This window comes from Pleurodeles waltl, chromosome 6, assembly GCF_031143425.1.
Source record: "Pleurodeles waltl isolate 20211129_DDA chromosome 6, aPleWal1.hap1.20221129, whole genome shotgun sequence".
NCBI classification, from domain to species: Eukaryota; Metazoa; Chordata; class Amphibia; order Caudata; family Salamandridae; genus Pleurodeles; species Pleurodeles waltl.
In genome coordinates, this window is record NC_090445.1 from 1,678,204,863 (window position 1) to 1,678,223,769 (window position 18,907).

The 18,907-nt window shown below is 43.9% G+C and overlaps 1 protein-coding gene across 2 annotated transcripts in view; it reads right to left on the reverse strand.

Annotated features, from left to right (window-relative positions):
* Positions 1–18,907, reverse strand: part of SLC2A6 (solute carrier family 2 member 6) — a 198,331-nt gene that overhangs the window by 106,237 nt on the left and 73,187 nt on the right. For both annotated transcript variants that reach the window (XM_069241707.1, XM_069241706.1), the window contains exons 6-9: positions 17,548–17,700; positions 16,177–16,285; positions 15,153–15,323; positions 5,041–5,186 (exon numbers count right to left, since the gene is read on the reverse strand). In XM_069241707.1, coding sequence (XP_069097808.1) covers positions 5,041–5,186; positions 15,153–15,323; positions 16,177–16,285; positions 17,548–17,700 — 579 coding nt within the window. The remainder of the gene's footprint in view (positions 1–5,040; positions 5,187–15,152; positions 15,324–16,176; positions 16,286–17,547; positions 17,701–18,907) is intronic.

Genomic DNA, 18,907 nt, shown 5'->3' on the forward strand with positions numbered 1-18,907 from the left:
GGCCGTGACCATTCTACCATGTAGCATAATTGGGCTGCATGGTAATAACTCAAGAGGTGTGGGATTCCCAGCCCCCCTCAGCCTGTGTCAGGTATGCTTGGGTCTTTCCCATTCTGGCTTTCTTGCCATCCCAGGTATAGTCCCAGATGTGTGTTTGTATCTTGTCCAGTACACCAGGGTGTGGTTGCAAGGGTAAAGTCTGCGTACCATAGAGCACCTTCGGCAAGAGCAACATCTTGACTGCAGCCAAGCGTCCCAGCCAAGAGAGGCCGTACATCTTCCACCCTGCCAAATCTGTCCGTGCGGTCTGCAAGATCGCGTTATAGTTGTACTCTACTATAGCTTCTAAGGTGGGGAGGATCTGCAGGCCCAGATATCTAATCCCGTTCATGGCCCAGGAGAAAGGCAGGGATGCCTCCAGGGGGTCCCGGTCTGCCTCTGGTAGAGTACGATTCAAAATGGAGGATAGTTTTGAAGCCAAAGACTTCATTAAAGGCTACCAACTCTTCCATGACCACCGGGAGGTGAAGGAGCACGTTGTCCGCGTATAGGGCCAACTTATGTGTTCTATTACCCATAAGGAAGGCTGTTATGTGGGCATGTCTTCTTATATGTTCAGCAAAAGGTTCCATATGTAAGGCAAACAATAAGGCAACATGGGGCAACCTTGTTGTGTGTCCAAAGAAATAGGGAACTGCTGGGAAAGGGCTCCATTCACACTTACCACAGCTCTGGGAGCTTCATAATTTCAACGTATATAGTTACAGATCCTAGGACCCAGGCCACAGTGCCCCAAGACTGCATATAGATACAGCCAGTGCATACAGTCGAAGGCTTTCTCCACATTTATAGAAAGGAGTATGGCTGGCATTTATGAGTGGTGAATTTTGTTAGTGGCAAAGACTGTTAGTATTATCAGAACACGATCTTTCAGGGATGAACCCAGTTTGGCCCGGGTCCACCAAGTGCTACATGTATGGACCCAGCCTGTGGGCCAGTATGTCCGTGAAGATCTTAGCCTCTACATTTAGCAACGTGATGGGATAATAGGAGGAGCACAGCCGTGAGTCTTTCCCAGCCTTGGGTATGACCGTTATTGTGCCCAGTTGCATCAAAGGAGGGAGGGAGCTATGAGCGCCCAAGGCATTATACAGCCTAGACAGTATGGGAGCCAATTGGGTTCCAAAAGCCTTGTAGAATTCTGCCCCAAAGCCATCAGCACCCGGTGCCTTCCCCGCTTGGAGGCGCTGGATGGATAGGTGCACTTCAGTAGGGGTAATGTCCTTATCTAAGTTGGCACTAGTCATCTGTGAGATCTAGGGCAGAGGGATGGAGTCCAAATAAGCCAGCACACCATTGAGATCAAGATCATCGGCAGCATAGAGGGATGCGTAGAACTCTTTGAATTTCTTGAGGATCAGGTTGTCAGTGTGTTAAGGTGTCATTAGGCAGTCTCAGTTCCACCACCCTCCTCTTCACGGCCAGGAATTGAAGGTGGTGTGCTAGGAAGCGACCAGCCTTCTTCCACTCCCATGTAGTACTTCTGTTTTGTCCGTAGTAAGGCATGTGGCGCTTTATTCATATCTAGTGCTTGTTGCTGTTTCCGGGTCGTGGCTAGAAGCCTCCTGGTCGCCATCGACCCCATGAGCCCGTGTGAGACCTCTAAGTCCTGAATAGTGTCCTCTAGTTGGGGTCGTTCATTTTGTTTAAATGTGTTAAATCATACCGCTATAGCTATAAATTGACCTGTAATAACCGCCTTAAGTGCCTCCCATAATGTGGCAATTTTGGTCTCTAAGGTGTCATTTATAAGTAAGTAATGGTTTATTTTATTTCGAATTTCGGCTAAGGTGTCCTTGTATGTGAGAGCTTTAGTATTGAGACCCTAGTGCTGCGTACTCAATGGGGGGGCGGGGAGAGCGAGATGCAGAGTAATAGGAGAATGATCAGAATTAGAGGCTGTCCCAATCTCTGAGCGGGACACTGCGTTCGTAATGCATGGCGTGGTGAGAAAGAGATCTATATGAGCCTAAATTTGGTGAGCTGCAGAAAAGAAAGTGTAAGTTCTGTCTAGAGGGTAGCGTAGTCACCCTATGTCTGTCAAGTCTGCCTCGTGTGGCCATTCCCAGAAGCCCTTTGAAAAGTCTCCAGACTGACCGTGTTGTTGGGCAGATCTGTCTAATTGGGAGTCTGCAACTATACTGAAGTATCCCCTTGAATGACATCTATTTTTTCTGTAAGAAGAACTCTTCCTATTGCGTCTTTAAGAAAGCTTTCTTGGTGGTCATTGGGACCACAAATATTTGCTATGGTCATTGTGAGACCATGTATAGTAGTAAGTAGGGACAGTAGTCTCCCAGGTATCTCCGCTTGTGGGCCTACTATCTTCCCTGGGAAATATGTGGCCATCAAAATTGCTACCCCTGCCTTTCTGCCCTGCCCCGGTGAGTGGTTTTGGCGGTCATACCATCTTGACAGTATTCGTTTCCAGCCTACTCTCAACAAGGGAGTTTTCTACAATGGGCAGATGTTGCATTCCATTTCCCAGAGTAACGAGAGAAGAGCCAACCTTTTCACAGGAGCGTTAAGACCCCTTACATTAAGACTAAGTATGCACCCCATTCAGGTGGTGTATAACAAGTGTTAGGTCTTGTCCCATTTGTCTGTTCGTAGGACACATAACCCGGACAACAGTACCCACAGGAATCCTCAAAACAGACAATACGCCCAGTGTGGTCGCCATCATAGAAATATGAGTAACAAGAATAAACATATAATGAACAATAAACAAAGTCCCCGACCTGGGAACAGAAACATGTACTTCTGTGGGTTGCAGCTTGTCGCCATGGTTCCTTGCTCATCATCCAATGTCCTGGGGTTGTGGGTCTCTGCCAGTCCGCTGCCACTAGACATGGCCTGCCTTCCACCTATGACCATCTGTAGAAGACGAACCCCTCAGGGACCCCTCCTTGGCCCCACCCACCAGGCAGTGAGCACCCCGCACAGGTTGGTCAGAGTAGCCCTAGTGCTCAGTCGGCTTCTGATGCACTGTCTAAGTTCCACAGGCTTCTGAGTAGTGCAGCTCTCTCTATTTTACTCTCCAGATTTGTGGGCTTGTTTTATTTGTATATGCGTGCTCTGGCTTCATGACGTCCCCCTTCCGCACATGGCTGCTGGTCCTGTGCGGAGCCCTGAGACTCAGGGTCCCCAACCCGCAGTGGGATATCAGGTATTGCCTGCACATCTTCCAGCGTGCGGATGCTTCGCGTTTCATTCTGCCAAACAAATTGTAGGTGAAAAGGATGACCCCCTTTATACCTAATTCCTTTCTCCCTGAGAGCATCCATCACGGTCAGATGGTTCTGAAGAGCTGCAGGGTCACTGAGGAGAGATCCTGAAAGAGGCCCAGTTTAAGGCCCTCAAACTCAATTGTAGTTTGGCCACAAACTGCCGCAAGGAGGACCTCCCTGTCTGTAGTAATGTAAACAGGTAAGTATGTCTTGAGCTTGTCCAGGGAAGCGGGCAGGCAGGCCAGATCGATGGGTCCGATCTAGTACGATGTCCTGGTCTTTCAGAGTAGGGGCCACATGAAAAAAAAGGTGGGTTACAAAATCCTCAAGGCTCCCGGAGACCGCCTGTAGTGAAACTCCTTTGATGTGGATATTTGAGCGCCTTGACATGTTTTCAAAGACTTCCAGCTGGTACTGCAGTTCTAAGTTCCTTTCTAACAGGGCGAGGAGTTCCCTCCTGTGGCTGTCCAATTCTTCACAGTGTAGTGCATCTGCTCCAGCGTGTCCACTCTTTGTCTCAGGTCTCCAACATCTCTCCTAAGATCCTTACCTTCTGTCACTATTTCCTGCTTTAATGTAGCAAAGTCCCCTCTGAGAACACCGAATAGTTGCTCCAGGAACGCCTTCGTTATGGGAACGTCATCACCTTCTGCAGTGCCCTTTCCAGTGGCAGTGACCCCTTCCACAACTGGACTCGCAGGGGGATCTGGCTTTTCAGCAGGAGTCTTTGTCAAGAAGTCCTTGAGAGGGATTTCCTTCTTGGAGCGTCTCTGGGAAGCCATTGTGGTCAGGAGGGAGTGTTCTCAAATGTGGGACCACAATGGGTCTGGATATCAGCGGCCAGTTGTTTTAGTCTGCCCTATCACCGACAGACATTCACTTAGCCCCCCGAGATTCCCTCTTTTCCTACCACCTCATCAGGTTTCATCTCAAGTCCACCAAGTGATGTCCCTGCCCCTTGTTCCTCCTCACTGCCTTCACTCGACCCTGTCCTCCCGCCTCAATCAGTCCCCTGGTGTACCTGCTGCTCTTCAGCACTGGAGACCCAGGCCTGCTGCACCACTGGGATGCATGCCGCCCTGCTGCCTGTCCCCCTCCGGGGCTGAGTTCACCAGTCACAGGGGTCCCCAGATGCGGGAATAGCACCTTGGATGGCATTTGTGTAGGCCTGGTCTGATACCCGACCAACATCGATGGCAGAGCTCCGGGAAGACGCTCCTACGCGGCTGCCATCTTGGCTACGCCCGATCAGCATATGCTTATATAAATAAAAATTATTATGCAACTCAAATTTATAATAAATTTGTAGCCTGCTGCCAACAAATAAAACACTTGTAAAAAGCTTTCTGCTGAATTCTAGGTTGAGCCTAAGACGTACGCCTATAGTGTTAGCGAGGGCATTTAGTGACTGATATAGTCTGAGTCTGAGGTCATTTAATGCTGTTAGGAAACTCAACCTAATAAAGGCATAGTTTTCTAAAGAGAACATGCAAAAATAAAAATGGAAATATTGGAAGCCCGGAGAAGAGGAAGTATGTCAGGCACTATTCTCCCTTTGTCACTCCATTTCTATAAATGGTTCTCTCATAATTCCGATATCCAAATATTGTATATGGTGATAATATCTATATTACTACTGTGATCAATATGATTATTATATGTTAGCAAATATTCAGTATCATTTTTATTACGTACTACTTCTGGTACCACCGCCACTCCATCTAATGTTTGCACTATTACAGTTACTCACCGATGCAGGAATGAACGACTCGATCATAGTAAAGGCTGTAAGCCAGCTGACCAGCACACAGAGTCCAGAAGCCACACCCCGTGCCCGGAGGGGCAGGACCTCAGACATCAGCAGCCAGGTGATTGGACCCCAGCCCATTGCGTAACCTGAAACAAGCAGTCCCATTAAACAAGTGGCTCATCAACTGGGAAATAATGCAGAGAGTTTATATGAGATTTATCACTGCAAAAAAAGGAACTGGACCAATAGAGACACAAGAGCTACAATCACAGATCTACAGAATAACAGCAAATCAATCTAACAGCCAGTGACTTAGGGGATTCAATAAGAACATAACCCGGTATCACTCTAACAGCCAGTAATTTAGGAGTGATTTGGAAAAAAACAAAATCACTGTGACAAATAGTAACTTGGGAGTGATTTGGAACAAAAACACAGAATCACTTTAACAGCCAGTAACTTGGAAGTGATTTGGAAAACACACAGAATCACTGTAACAACCAGTACTTGGGAGTGATTTGGAAAATAGCATTGAACAGCCAGCCACTTAGGTGGTGATTTAGAAAATAATGTTTAATCATTCCAAACAGCCAGACACTTAGGGGTTGGTGTAGAAAATAACACTGGTTCACTCTAACAACCAGTCACTTGGGGGTGATATAGAAAACAACACTGAATCACTCTAAAAGCCAGTCACTTAGAGGTTATTTAGAAAATACCAGTGAATCACTCTAACAACCAGCCACTTAGGGGGTCATTTAGAAAATAACACTGAATAACTCTATGAGCCAGTCAATTAGTGTTTGATATGCAAAATAACATTGGTTCATTCTAACAGCCAGGCACTTGGGGGTGATATAGAAAATACAACTGAATCACTCTAAGAGCCAGTCAGTTAGGGGATGATTTAGTAAAAAACAGCGAACCACTCTAACAGCCAGCCACTTAGGGAGCTATTTAGAAAATACCAGTGAATCACTCTACCAGCCAGTTACTTAGGGGTTGATCTACAAAATATCACTGGTTCACTCTAACAGCCAGTCCCTTAGTGGATGATTTAGAAAATAACACGGAATCACTCTTACAGCCAGTCAGTTAGTGGGTGATATAGAAAATAACAGTATATCACTCTCTTTGTGGGTCATGGGGGGGGATAGAAAATAACACTTAATCACTCTACTAGCCATTTACTTAGGGGTTGACCTAGAAAATAACACAGGTTCTCTCTAACGGACAGTCACTTAGGGCATGATTTACAAAATAACACTGAATCACTCCAACAGCCAATCACTTAGGACATGATTTATAAAATAACACTGAATCACTCTTACAGCCAGTCCTTAAGGGATGATTTAGAGTTTGGCAGCACTGGACATCTGGCAATAATTGGCAGATGTCCTATCCATCCTATTGTGAGTGTATACCATAAATAGAATAGAACATATGGAACATCTGCCTACTCTTGTATGCATTTGTATATATGGGTATACACTGTATAAAGGGTGGATGGGACATACACCAATTTTAGGCAGCTATCCCACATCCACCAAACTCTAAAGTCCACTCTGAGACTGTACATGGAACACTGTAGTGCTCTTACTGTTTATCACTCAGTTTGTACATTTATGCCTGGAGTGGTCTTATAGTAAGTCACTTACTTTTTACAGGATTGGCTGTAGAGATCTTACAGTCAGTCACCAGCCAGGTTAGCTTGAATTTGGTGGCATCGCAGGCACGGGACCCACGTCTGGGCATACCCTTCCCACTTAGGACGACAAATGCAAACACAAAAGATGATGGATGGAATGCAGAACCAATCAAACACTCACCCCCCAGTCAAAGATCTGGGTTTAATCTATCCATGTTTTAAATATTTGTGTTTGTTTGCTTTTGTTGCCCTAAGTGTGTTGGGTATACCCAGACATGGGTCCCAGGCTCACTATGCCACTGGATTCAAGCTAGCCTGGCTGATGAAGGGTGATACCCTGAAACCAGTCCCAGGATGCTTGTTTCCAGTCCAGGGTAGCCCTGGCCTGGCAGTTCGGGCTGCATATGGCTCAGTCCAAATTGTGTTGGCATGTTGAGCAAAAGAATTGATGGATCCATCATTTGTGTTTAATTACATTCAACAGGAACAGCCTTGCTATACACTGAACATACTGAATTAATGGCTACAAGAAGTCCACATTGTTGAGGGAGAAAGAGCTGGAGGTAATGGCCAATGACACTGTGAGGATTGTACAGTCTATCAGTTTGAAACATCAATAAGAAAATGTTGCCCTGCATAGTGGAGTGTGCAAATGCTGTTTCCAATGTGCTAAGCACACAAGGGGAGAGCTGAAAAGCTTGCTAGGATGGTCAGTTCCATAGTAGCAGATGATAGATAAAATGGAGTGGGAAATGGACGAGGATTACCCAGGCCACTCAACATGCTCTCCTGAGAGGAGAATATGCTGGAACTATTGCACAGCTGTGGTATCTGTGATAAAGAAGGAGTAGTGGACATTGGTATTTTAATACTGCCTGCTCGTACGTAGAGATGTTACTGTGTTATTAGAAACTACCCACTATAAAAAGTTTTAACTTATCCCTTAAGTTAGTCACCACATTAATCGCAGTCATCTGGACAGTAAGAAACAAGTTTTAGTTTCACAGGGTCCTGAGGTCTGCTCAAAAGCATCTCCTACCTACAAAGCCATGTGTGATAAAATATTAGACAATATAATTCATGCAGCAGCACATCCATCATTAAAAAATCTATAAATGGTTTGAAGTGTGCAAAAGTATAAAACATCTACTTACTCACCCATTAACTTAGCCCCTTCTGCAGGGTCACCCCCAGATTTGTTCCTTTCTCAGCTTTCTTTTGCTGAACCATTTTTCGTTGGCTATTAGGGCTCTTTGTACTTTGTTCCTACTAACCTGTGATAAAGTGCTTGTGCTGTCAATTCCAAACATGGTAAAACTGGCCTACACTTGATTGATACATTTAATGTACTTGTAAGTCCTTAGTAAATGGCACTACATGTTCCCAGGACCACTAAACTAAATGCTTCTAGTTGGCCACCTCACTCATTGTGCCACTCAGCAAGGTAGCCTTTTGGAACCATTTTTCAGGCCTACCACTGAATTGTGTAGTGCAGTTTTAAAAGTGCCATTCAGACCTGGCAAAATAAACCTTTTGCCAGGCCTAAACCTTCCTTTTTAACAAAGGTATAAGTCACCCCTAAGGTAGGCACTAACCATGTGTAGGTCAGAGTTCATTGTAGTTAAAAAGTAGGACATGTGTGATTAAGTTTTAAATGTCCTGACAGTGAAACACTACTAAAATAATTTTTTCACTATTGTGAGGTTTATCTCTCTCATAGACTAACACTGGGGTGCCTAATACGTGCTAACCAGATTGGGAACAGACAGAGAAATTGTGTTTACATTCAAATTAATTGTTATTTTAAAATCCTCTTTCATTGTAAAGACAGATTTTGAGTTACAATCTTTAAAATGCCACTTTTAGAAAGTTGCCATTTTCATGTTACAACCAACTGTGCTTTTCTGTCAGTGTCTTGGGTCACATGCTTGCAAATGGCTCTGCTGTGGGTGTTGTTTATTGGTTCCGGCAGTGAAACAAAAGACTCCTAGGTGTGAGGAGGAAGGGTCTTCCTGACAGGATGACTGGGGAGAAGCTGTCCCTTACCTTAATACATTTCAAAGGGCCCTGCCAGCAGGACATACAAAGGCACCTGACACCAGGCCCATCCTGCTTTTTGTCACAGTTGTGACAGTTTGGAGCCAGGGCCAGGGAATGGTGAAGAACCGACCAGTACTAGTTTTATGGGTAGGCCAGGGAATCCCCCACACAAAGGCTGGCACAAGATATAAAAATAGGACCTTCAGAACCACTCATTAGCACACTCTTGGACCCATTAATGTTTCAGAAGAAGAACAGCCTTGCCTGCAGAAAGACCCCACTGCTGCTTGAAGGACTGCCTTGCTGTCTGAAGAAGGAAGGTTGGACCTGCTTGTCTTGGTTGGAGGCTATCCACAGTGGCCCAAGGGTCAGTTGTCTGACCTCTTATGTGAGCAACATGGACACAACAAGCTTCCAGAGGCTTACCTGCAAGTGCCCAGCTGACCAACACCAACTGGCCTTGCCTGAACCTTGCCGCTGTCCCCTACTATAGTGAGTCCTGTTCTCCAACAGGTTCACCCCCCAGGTCCTAGACCCTTGTCTGGCATAAATAAGAGCTTGTCCTGAAAAAAAGAAAAAGGTGAAAATCATGAAGTTTGCACTCTTCACAACTGTGAATGGGCCGTTCATGCCAAATTGCTGCCCCCCGAGACAACTAGCAATGCAAAGCCTCAGCGGAACCTGCTCTTTGCTCTGACAGCGACCGTCCGCGATGATCAACCAAAGCAAATATCTGGTAATGATTGTCTCTTTCTCTGGCGATGACTGGCTCTTTATGCTATAACAACAACACCCACGATGCTCGACCTGCTCTTCACGCTAATGAGTGGCTCTTTCTGCAATAGCAACGATGCCCACGATGCTAGATGTGCTCTTCACGCCGCTTCCTCCTCCAGCCTCTTCCAATGTGAACAGAACTCTTTGTTTGAATTGAGAAGGTAACTCTTCAGTGATTTTAACCTGGTCCCTGTATCCAAAGAGCGTTCCATTGCAGTCGTCTTGAACTTGTGGATTTCCCTAGTCTAGTGCAACCAGATAACCATGACTGGCACTTTATGCTTCTTGGCACTTAATTTACCTAAATTTACAAATTAATTTCTCTGGTTCTACTAATTGCTTTTGTTTCATTTTAATGTAATTTTATTTGTTAAACTGTACTCTATATTACTAAATTGGTTTAGGATTTCTCTTGTGTTTTGTTTCACTTCATTAGTGTTGGTGTGTTGTATGAATACTTTACTGATTGCCTCTAAGTTAAGTCTGACAGCTTTGTACAAAGCTGCCATAGGTTTATGCACAGGCTAGTTTAGTGACTTTTGTGATTCACCTTGACAAGGACTGGTTTTGTTATTTGAGTGGGGCTTCCATCCCTTTCAATGAATAACCAAATTACTTACACTCATGTCTAAAAATATTGCGTTGTAAAGTGATTGTAAACTACAATGCATGAAAGAGTAATATTTTTGAAAAATTGAAATGGCATCCAATATACACACACCTAAAACATTAACACTCTGCCTGTACTACTATTAAATGGAAAGGCCAAAACAATCTCAATAGGTCTTCTAGTACAGAATGGGTACACAATACCCCTGCATGTAGGACTAGTAAGGTCAAGGCCATACTGCCTCTACTTACTCACCATTACCTAAGCCATTGCTCGTCGATGGTTGGTTGCTGCATGTCTTTGATGGTCCTACATGTACATGTTTCTTAAATCTGACTTTGGTTTAGATGGAATTGGAATTGTAGCTCAACATTGTGTTCAGGTCATGCATGTTTTTTGTTTTCTTACAATTATAATGACTTGAAAATTGATAGTATCCCAATCATGGGAAAGGGTTCTATTGGTGTAAACCTACAACACTACCCTCAGGAGAGTAAACAGACTTCTTAATTGCCAGGGAATAGTGAACCAGTTCCATAGGGATTGCACGTGTGTAAAAGTGCCTCATGTCTACAATTGGAAATGGATTTCCCCTTTGCTCCGATTTGACTGACACATAGGAGGATATCCCAAGGCACTTGGGGGCATATTTACGAGCGGCTTGCGTCGCTGGTGCATCACTTTTTTGACACACCAGCAGCGCAGCAGCAGGCTCATATCTACAAGACCACGCAAAACCACTTTGTGTGGCTTTTCATGGCCTTGTAGATAGGGAGTAAGGCAACACAATGCTGCATTGCCTTACTCTGTGTCAAAGAGGCATTCCATGGGCGCTGAAGTGGGTTTTCCTATGCCACACCCAGGAATTTTGATGCATTTCCAGAGTTATAAGGATTTGTAAACATTGGAATGCGTCAAAAGCCCACACCTCCCCAGAAGATTTTGTTGTTTCCTCTTTCTATGTGTACTGAAGGAGAATGCCTCCATTGATTGTTTTTTGCAGGAAGGTGTCCTTTCCTGCAGAAAACCATAATTCCTACAACTTAGACACCATGGTGCAAGAGTGCCTGCATTGGCGCTTGGCAGCCAATTAGGTGCCAGCGCATTGGAAGAGGACCTTTTCCTTGGATGCAGGTCAGCGCAGCAAGAAACCTTGGGGTGGTGCCCTGCGCCAATATATTGTAAATATGCCCCTTATTGTGGTAGCAGGTGTTATGCTGTACCAAGCATTGTTGCTCTTTGGGTTGTGTTCATTTACATTCAAGCTCTCATACACAATGATGATGTGACAGATTCACCATGTTAAGACCCATGCAAGCCATACTTGATAATTATATTTTCACTTGTGTCTTGCTATTCCAATTAATGCTTTACACTATCAAAGCTCACAACGGCTTCTTGTATTTGACATTCATATGTGATTCCTGTGCTGACTCACAGTATTGTTACCAACCTTGAGGTATGCTTGGGTGTTTGATCATAAATCATACAACCCATGGATGAGTACTACATAGCATCTCTCATAGTTGTACATTTCGTTTGTGCCTTGCATGTGCATATTCAAACTTCCCTACAAAATAATCCCTAGGTCTGAAAGAAGTTTTAATAATACTTGTGAAAATAGATTTACGCAATGTTCCACAAGACAAGTTTGCGTATTATTTTGCACCCAGGGAAGCTATTATTTAAGAAAATGTCTTGTTGAATCATATTAATCTCCTGCTGGTATCCTGCACAACTTGTTATGATGAATTGTGTGCTCTCAAGAAATAAGTCACTCAAGATAAGTGCAAAGCACATTTCACTTTAAAATAGTAAACTCTCAAAGTTATGGAATTTCACAAGATAAAATATGATATTCGTCACACCCCTATTCAAACCAGGCACCTACGTGTTCTCTAGCAAAGTCTTAAATGTTGTAGTCATACATTTCAAAGTTCTCTGTCGTATTAAAGGAATGCATCTTTTTGTGTCTTTTGTTAGATGCTGATTGTATGCACTGTATTCTGTTGTTGGAGTGTTGCCATTTGTGTTCTATGTGCTTACCGCTGGTGAATGCAGCCAGGAGCTCATCACACACTTCAGATGCACTGCAATAACAGCTGATAACAAGGCTGTGTGAAGGCCTTCTGCCTGTCTTTCGAGATTTGACCATCAAGGGGGAGACTAGATGACACCAGACAGCTGCAAAGTACTGTCCTCCCACTAACCTATACATAGGGAGGAAGAATCCTTTTACATCACTCCTAAGCCACCGAACGACCTCCCTTTCCGCATCAGAGTCCCCTCCTCTCTTCCTCAATTCCACAAGAAGCTAAAGACCTGGCTTTTCTATAAACCATTCCACCATAGGTAGGACTAGGCACACACACCTACTCAGTGCCAGGATACCCTTGAGGGTGACAGTGCAATTTACAAATAACCTTACATAACATAAGAGTATCCTGGCTTGGTGGGTGGGAGTTCTACTATCATTGATGACTTGTCTGCAATCTCCAAACTCTAAATGACCCCTTAAATCTATACACTGAAGCATTCTTTAATAATCTGTGTGCACCAAAGAACTTTTTGCCAGGCAGTCTCACAATCTGTGCACAGAACTCTAGTATTACTGTATGAAATTGGGAAATTAGTTGAGAGTTGTGAGAGCCTCACCCACGTTATAAACACAATCCTTGTCTGAGTGAACCTCAAACATTACTAGATAAACCTCTGCTTAAAGGCACTTTGGTACAAAAGCAGTCAGTATTAACTTAGAACCAATGTGTAAAATATCTATACAGGATTCAAACAGAAATAAAGTGAAAACACAAAACAAAAAATAGAGGAAAGTGTAATAAATAAAGTGACACCAAAGTGACAAAACTGTATTAGGTAAACCTGAAGAAATCATTTTTTAACATTTATAACAGAAATAGCACCAAAAGGCACAAAGCACAAATCGCAGTTATTATGGTTGCACTGGAACATGTTAAAGTCAAAAGTTAAGATTGGCCACAATGGAGTGCAGGTCGGATAAAGAGACTACGGTTGTCAAGGCGGAAAGTTTACCTTCTAACTTAGTCTAGTTATGTGCAAGAAGCTCTCATTGATGAGGTCGTCAGCCATCAGGCTGTAAGCTGTATCCGGAGGAGGGCTCGCCAATGGCTGGTTTGCTGAAGTACCAGGCCTCAGTCGGATCTTTTTGTTGTTGGTGCGGCCTTCATCAGCTCAAAGAGCTGATCGACAGTCTGAACTGCACGTTGGCAGGAAACACAAAACCGTTGTTTTTGACATGTAAAGCTTTCGGCAACGAGGTCCGGGGTTTGTGTCTGGGAAGGTCTTGTCAGAAGATAGGTGCAGTCCCCGCGTTGGCCTTGGTGAAGACTGCTTACGTTCTCAAGGAAAAAGGGGATTGTTCTTTTCGGCACAAAGAGCCCAGAGCCTCTGTGTTTTTTCACCTAGAGTCCTGTTCCTGCAGTTTTACGGTTGGAGAGGTACTCTAATACTTGCCCAGGACCTGCAACACAACTCTTGGGGGTTAGGACTCACTCCAGAAGAGATTACCATCAGGATTCAAGCAGGTTCAGTTGGTACTGCTCAGCTGGGCAGTTTTAGGGAAAGGCCAGTGGAAGCGTGTTGTGTCCCTGAAGACCCTGACCCTGATCCTGACTGACCCTGGTAGTCACCTTTGGGGTCCTGGGTTCAAGGCAAGTAGATCCAGGCTTCCTTTCGGCTTCAGACAGCAGGGCAGTCCTTCTTCTGAGTCTCCACAAGTCCAGGAGTGCTCTTATGAGAGTTTCTGCCACTGCCACCTGTATACCCAGTGCCTGCCTGTGTGTGGAGGACACCCCCTTTGTCTAATCATAAACTGGTCTTGGTCAGTTCTTCCTAGGTTTGGCTTCAGTCTGTCTAAGAAAACAAAAGGTTTGCTAGGCCCAGGTGTGGGTGCATTTGTCAGTGAAAGGGCAGGCATCTTCTGAAGTCAGGAACGGGCAGGGTTCAGAACTCAGGCAACACTTTGAAGCTCAGGTAGTGTTGGGTACAACCACCAAGGCCATCCTACTCAGAAGAGAATATCCTTTACCACATTCAAGGCACTTTTGTCCCCTGTCTCGAAGAATTACACATCACACCACAGGAGAGCTATTAGTAGTCATGTGACCTTGGGCACTGGCAGAAAGGCACATTTGGTTTAGGCTGAAAAATGCCAACTTTCTAAAAGTGTCAGTTTAAAAATAGTATTTTAAAATTCAACTTTATTGTGAAAGAGGATTTTAAATCACAGTTTAAATGAGTGGAAGAAATATTTCTCTAGCTGGTCCCAAACTGAAGTGATTGCATATTAAATTTTAGGCAACCCAGTGTTAATTTATGCGAGAGCTAGCCTTAAGTACACATGCCCTACTTTTTAAATATCATTCACGCAGCCCTATTAGCCTTTAAGGCCTACCTTAGGGTGATTTCTAAGCATTAAAAAGGTAGCTTTATGTGTGGCAAAAGGTATATTTTGCCCTGTCTAGAAGGCAATGTCAGTCCAGAGACATGTTTTACAATGATACTTTAGTTGGTGGTACAATAAATGCTGCATCTCACTTTAGCATTTTATTTATAGATCCTGATGTACAGGTAGAACCATTTACTAGGACCCATAAGTAAACCATAGGTGTCAAATAGGTGTATACCAATTTTATCAGGTTTAGAAGAGAGAGCACAAGTACTTTACCACTGGTTGGTAGGAGTAAAGTGCACAGTCTTAATGCTAACAAAAACAGGTTCAGCAAAAATAGGCTAGGTAAGGCAACATTCTAGAGGAATACTACACAAAAGATGGTAATTTCCAACAATTTGAGTCTGTTACTTAGTGAGTATGTCAAACACACGAGTTCTACAGTCAGAGTATGTGCAATACTTCTGTAACTTCTCTGTAACACTGGACTGCTCTTGCAAACATCTGCGCAGTCTGTACATGGAACCCAAGAAAACTCTTATTGCCATTCACTCAATCTGTATCTGTAACGCCTGCAGTCAGACTGTGAGATACAGCACACTACGTACCCATGATGTAGAGCATGACGCATAACAGGGGAATCAGTGTGATGTAGTTGGTGGGTTCCACGGTGGAGCTGGTCAGGCTGTCTCCAGTGTGATTGGTGCTGTTCCCTTGAGGTAGTGATGTGAAGTGCACGTACATGCCCATGGTGAATGTTGAAGCCAGCATAAGACCGCCTGCAAGACAAAGAATGGAGAAGAGATTGCAAAAATGGACATTGTCTAAGGATCATTTCTTGTGCATTTACTACTACCTCTATGGCCATAATAGGCACTGTTTGGTATATGTTCAATAAACTGTGTCCTGTTCAGGTGTCCTCTGCATCAGATAGTTGCAATTACTGCTCTGGGCAATGGACAGCAATATCTGGCTTTCCATAGTGCTGTGAAAAGTAACCAATTGATGGGTGGGATGCTTGAATGAATCCAATCTACTGGGAATTACTGGGGGCTGCATTTCAGTCCATCATGTTTATGTTCACTGTGCCGCTGCAGACAGTGACAACCATATGGTGAGCACTGGTTCTGCTCCAACAGGAGCAGTTGCAATGAAAACTGGAATACCAGGACCCTCCTGAACTTGAACAGAAGCAACCAAAAGACAGGTTCTTTGGCCTCATCACTGAGGTGCAGCTTGAGTGGTATAACAGCGAGTTCTGGCATCCACATCTGCATATATCCAAGGCACTAAGGCTGGTCCACTGAGAACAGAACAAATGTGATAAGGGATGGCGTGTTCTAGAAGTTCCAGATAGACCTCACTGAAACAGGAGGACCGAGGATGGGGTTGCAGTGTTACCCCATTAGTCTTAGCTCCATAGCCACATCTCTTACAGCTGCTTATTTACACCTGTGCACATGTAGGGGTGTGTATATACAGTATAAGGAACTATCCCAGCTATAGAGAAGCTGAGCACTTGTCAGGCAACCCCCACCCCACGTTTAGATGCTCACACTCTTTTGATGCTACTCTAAGTGCAGTGGGAGGCCCTGTCCTCTAGAGGGGTCTTTTACAATAGTGCAGACAAACCTGAGATGAAGAGGAGAATCTTCCTGCCTGCCTTGTCCATGATAAAAGCTGCAATGCCCACAGAAAGCAGCCGCACCAAACCGACCAGGGCCGCATCATATTTCCCGTCCTACAGGAGGGAAGGGTAGAGAGTTCACCAAAAACACATCGACTCTCCTAAGTAACGTTCTCCGTTGTTTGTTTTTTTAGCAATTGTAATGCATTTTACAGAAAGAAGAACATCTACATACATTCTCAGACGTGACCGTCGTTCAAAGAGCAAAGGAGTCTTATAAAACTATTATTTTTCTTCTCAGAATTGTTCTTTCATGGCTAACTTGATCTAAAACAAATAAAAGAGTGGCAGAATCTCCTATATTTATATCCAAAAAATTAAGCATAAAAACGTATAAAACCTCCAGTTATAACCCTCTGATAAGCTCCAAGGAGAATTAAATCCACTATAGACTGCAGTGAAGGAAAATGCAAATAAATATTTACCCTGTAGCCATAATGCAATGGGACATTATAAGTTAGTCTATTCAAACCAGACATTACTATGTAACAAATGAACTATAAAATAAACAACTACAAGGTTCGCAATGCAATGAAAGGCCAGAAAGAGAAGAAAGACTACTAAAGCCAAGACACATGCTGGGGAGACATTGGTACGGGTTAGTTGTTCTGTTTCTTTGGCTCCTTCGACTTTTCTCTCATTCTAGACCTTTCTCACCTAGTAGGGTCTCATTTCAACTGGTCCAAGTTTGGCCACAAACTCCCATTTGCAGCTAAATTGAGATTTTAAATATATTTTTTGCAAAGGCGATTTGCATTGGGAAAAAATAGCCACAACCTGTGAGGCCAATCAGCCCATATTACAAATTTCAACTCATTTTAACAGGGGAAAACATGCACTAACTCAAAATGGTGTGCTAAGTGGGCAATTAGTAAATACTGCACTTGACGACACTTAACAAGTGCGCGTCATCTCATGGGATAGCGGATCAGTGTGAATGGCCCTTTATGGAAGCACAAACACCATTTACAAGCGCCTTCACTAATATAGGGTATGCATTCAAATTACAGCGTGATATCAACTTCTATTACTAAACCCTCCTACAGTCTTCACACTCTATCACCTTAAAAGATGAACACAAGTGCCGGCGAATAGCTTCTCCCATACGCTTAAATGATTTATATTTTAAAGGAGAAATCCAGAACCTCCTACAGCTGCATGAAGTATTCTCCATAAAAGTGGACAGTCCATGTCCTAGCCAAAACTTCTGCCATGATCTAACAGATATCGTACCCAGAAAGCGTAATAGCAAGCCACAATATAGCTCCCCCATATCCTTCCTGTGCTATTGCCCTCACTAGCAAACCCCTGCTTACCAGTATTACTTTAGTTTTGTTAAAGATGGACTCCAAGAAGACCAGTATGGGCGTGACCCCCGACAGCTGCTGCAGGCAGCGCATAAACACCGTAATCAGGAGGGGTTTGTAATAGTACGGGTCCTTGAGCTCGGCCCATGTGAGCTTGTTGCCCTAAGGAAAGAAGCATATGGTGTAAAGACATAGCTCCAAAAACATAGGGAGTTAAAGTACAGTGTGAACCACAGGGCATTACAGTGTGGGTTATAAGTGCATATGGTTTGAAGGCAATACATTGTTTAAACAGAAGCGGTGTAAAGGCATAATATGCAAAGGCAGACAAGTTATAGTGTGGCAACTAGAGGTATGGTTCATTAAATTGTAGGATGTAACGATCTGGAGTACCACGAAAGGCATTACCGTGCGGTCTATAAATGCACATATGGTTTAAATGGAAAGCTTATAAAGGTTCGGTCAATTTCATAATTAAGGGCCTGAATTAGCACTTGGGGAATGGATTACTCCGTCACAACGGTGATGGGTATCCCATCTGCCAAAATCTAAATACCATTCTATCCTATGGGATTTAGAGTTCCGCAGACGAGATATCCGTCACCGTTGTGATGGAGAAACCTATGCGCTGAGTTCTGAATCAGGCCCAAGGTCTCCTTGATTATAGAATATATACAATAAATAGAGAGTACACAACTCAGGAGTTCTTGGGATTGTTCTAGTGCACTGGTCTTCAAGGTCCTTCAAAGTTCTTATGGTGCCTGTGCAACTTACTCCCAAATGTTGACTTGAATGCAAGCTTCAGTCAGCTTGGCCTTACTTTTCAATGCCCCTGGTTTGAAGCCTGGTCCTCTTCACTCAGGGTAATGAAACTTACTTTTTTTCCAGGTCACAGAAGTAGTGCTTCCACCATCTTGATTCTAGGTCTGCTCCTTGCCTTGGAGATATACACCAACTACCAAGGTTGTATCATAGGTAAATGTCTGCTAGGTTAGTACAAAGATCATTCTTTTTTTAATCCAGACAAAATACAAGATGCTTACCCAAGGAGGCAGCATTTATTCTCCTTTGGAGTACTGGAAGAAATCAAGGCCAAACGAAAAGGCAGCTAAATTCAAGGATTTAACACTCTCCCAAGCTGTGGATCACCCGAAACTTTCTTCTTGTGCTTTATAAAAGTGAGAAGAGGAGGAGGTTGATACCAATTTGTGGCTCCATGTTGAGTAGCCTGAATAAAATCAGACTCCTAGCCAAAGTCTGTGGGCTTCTGGTCAGTGCCCACCAAAGCACAAAGTGAGAAAGGTTGCTAAGATATGGTTGCAGCGCAGCTGTGCGCCTGGCAGGAAAGGGATGTGTATTCAGTCTACTC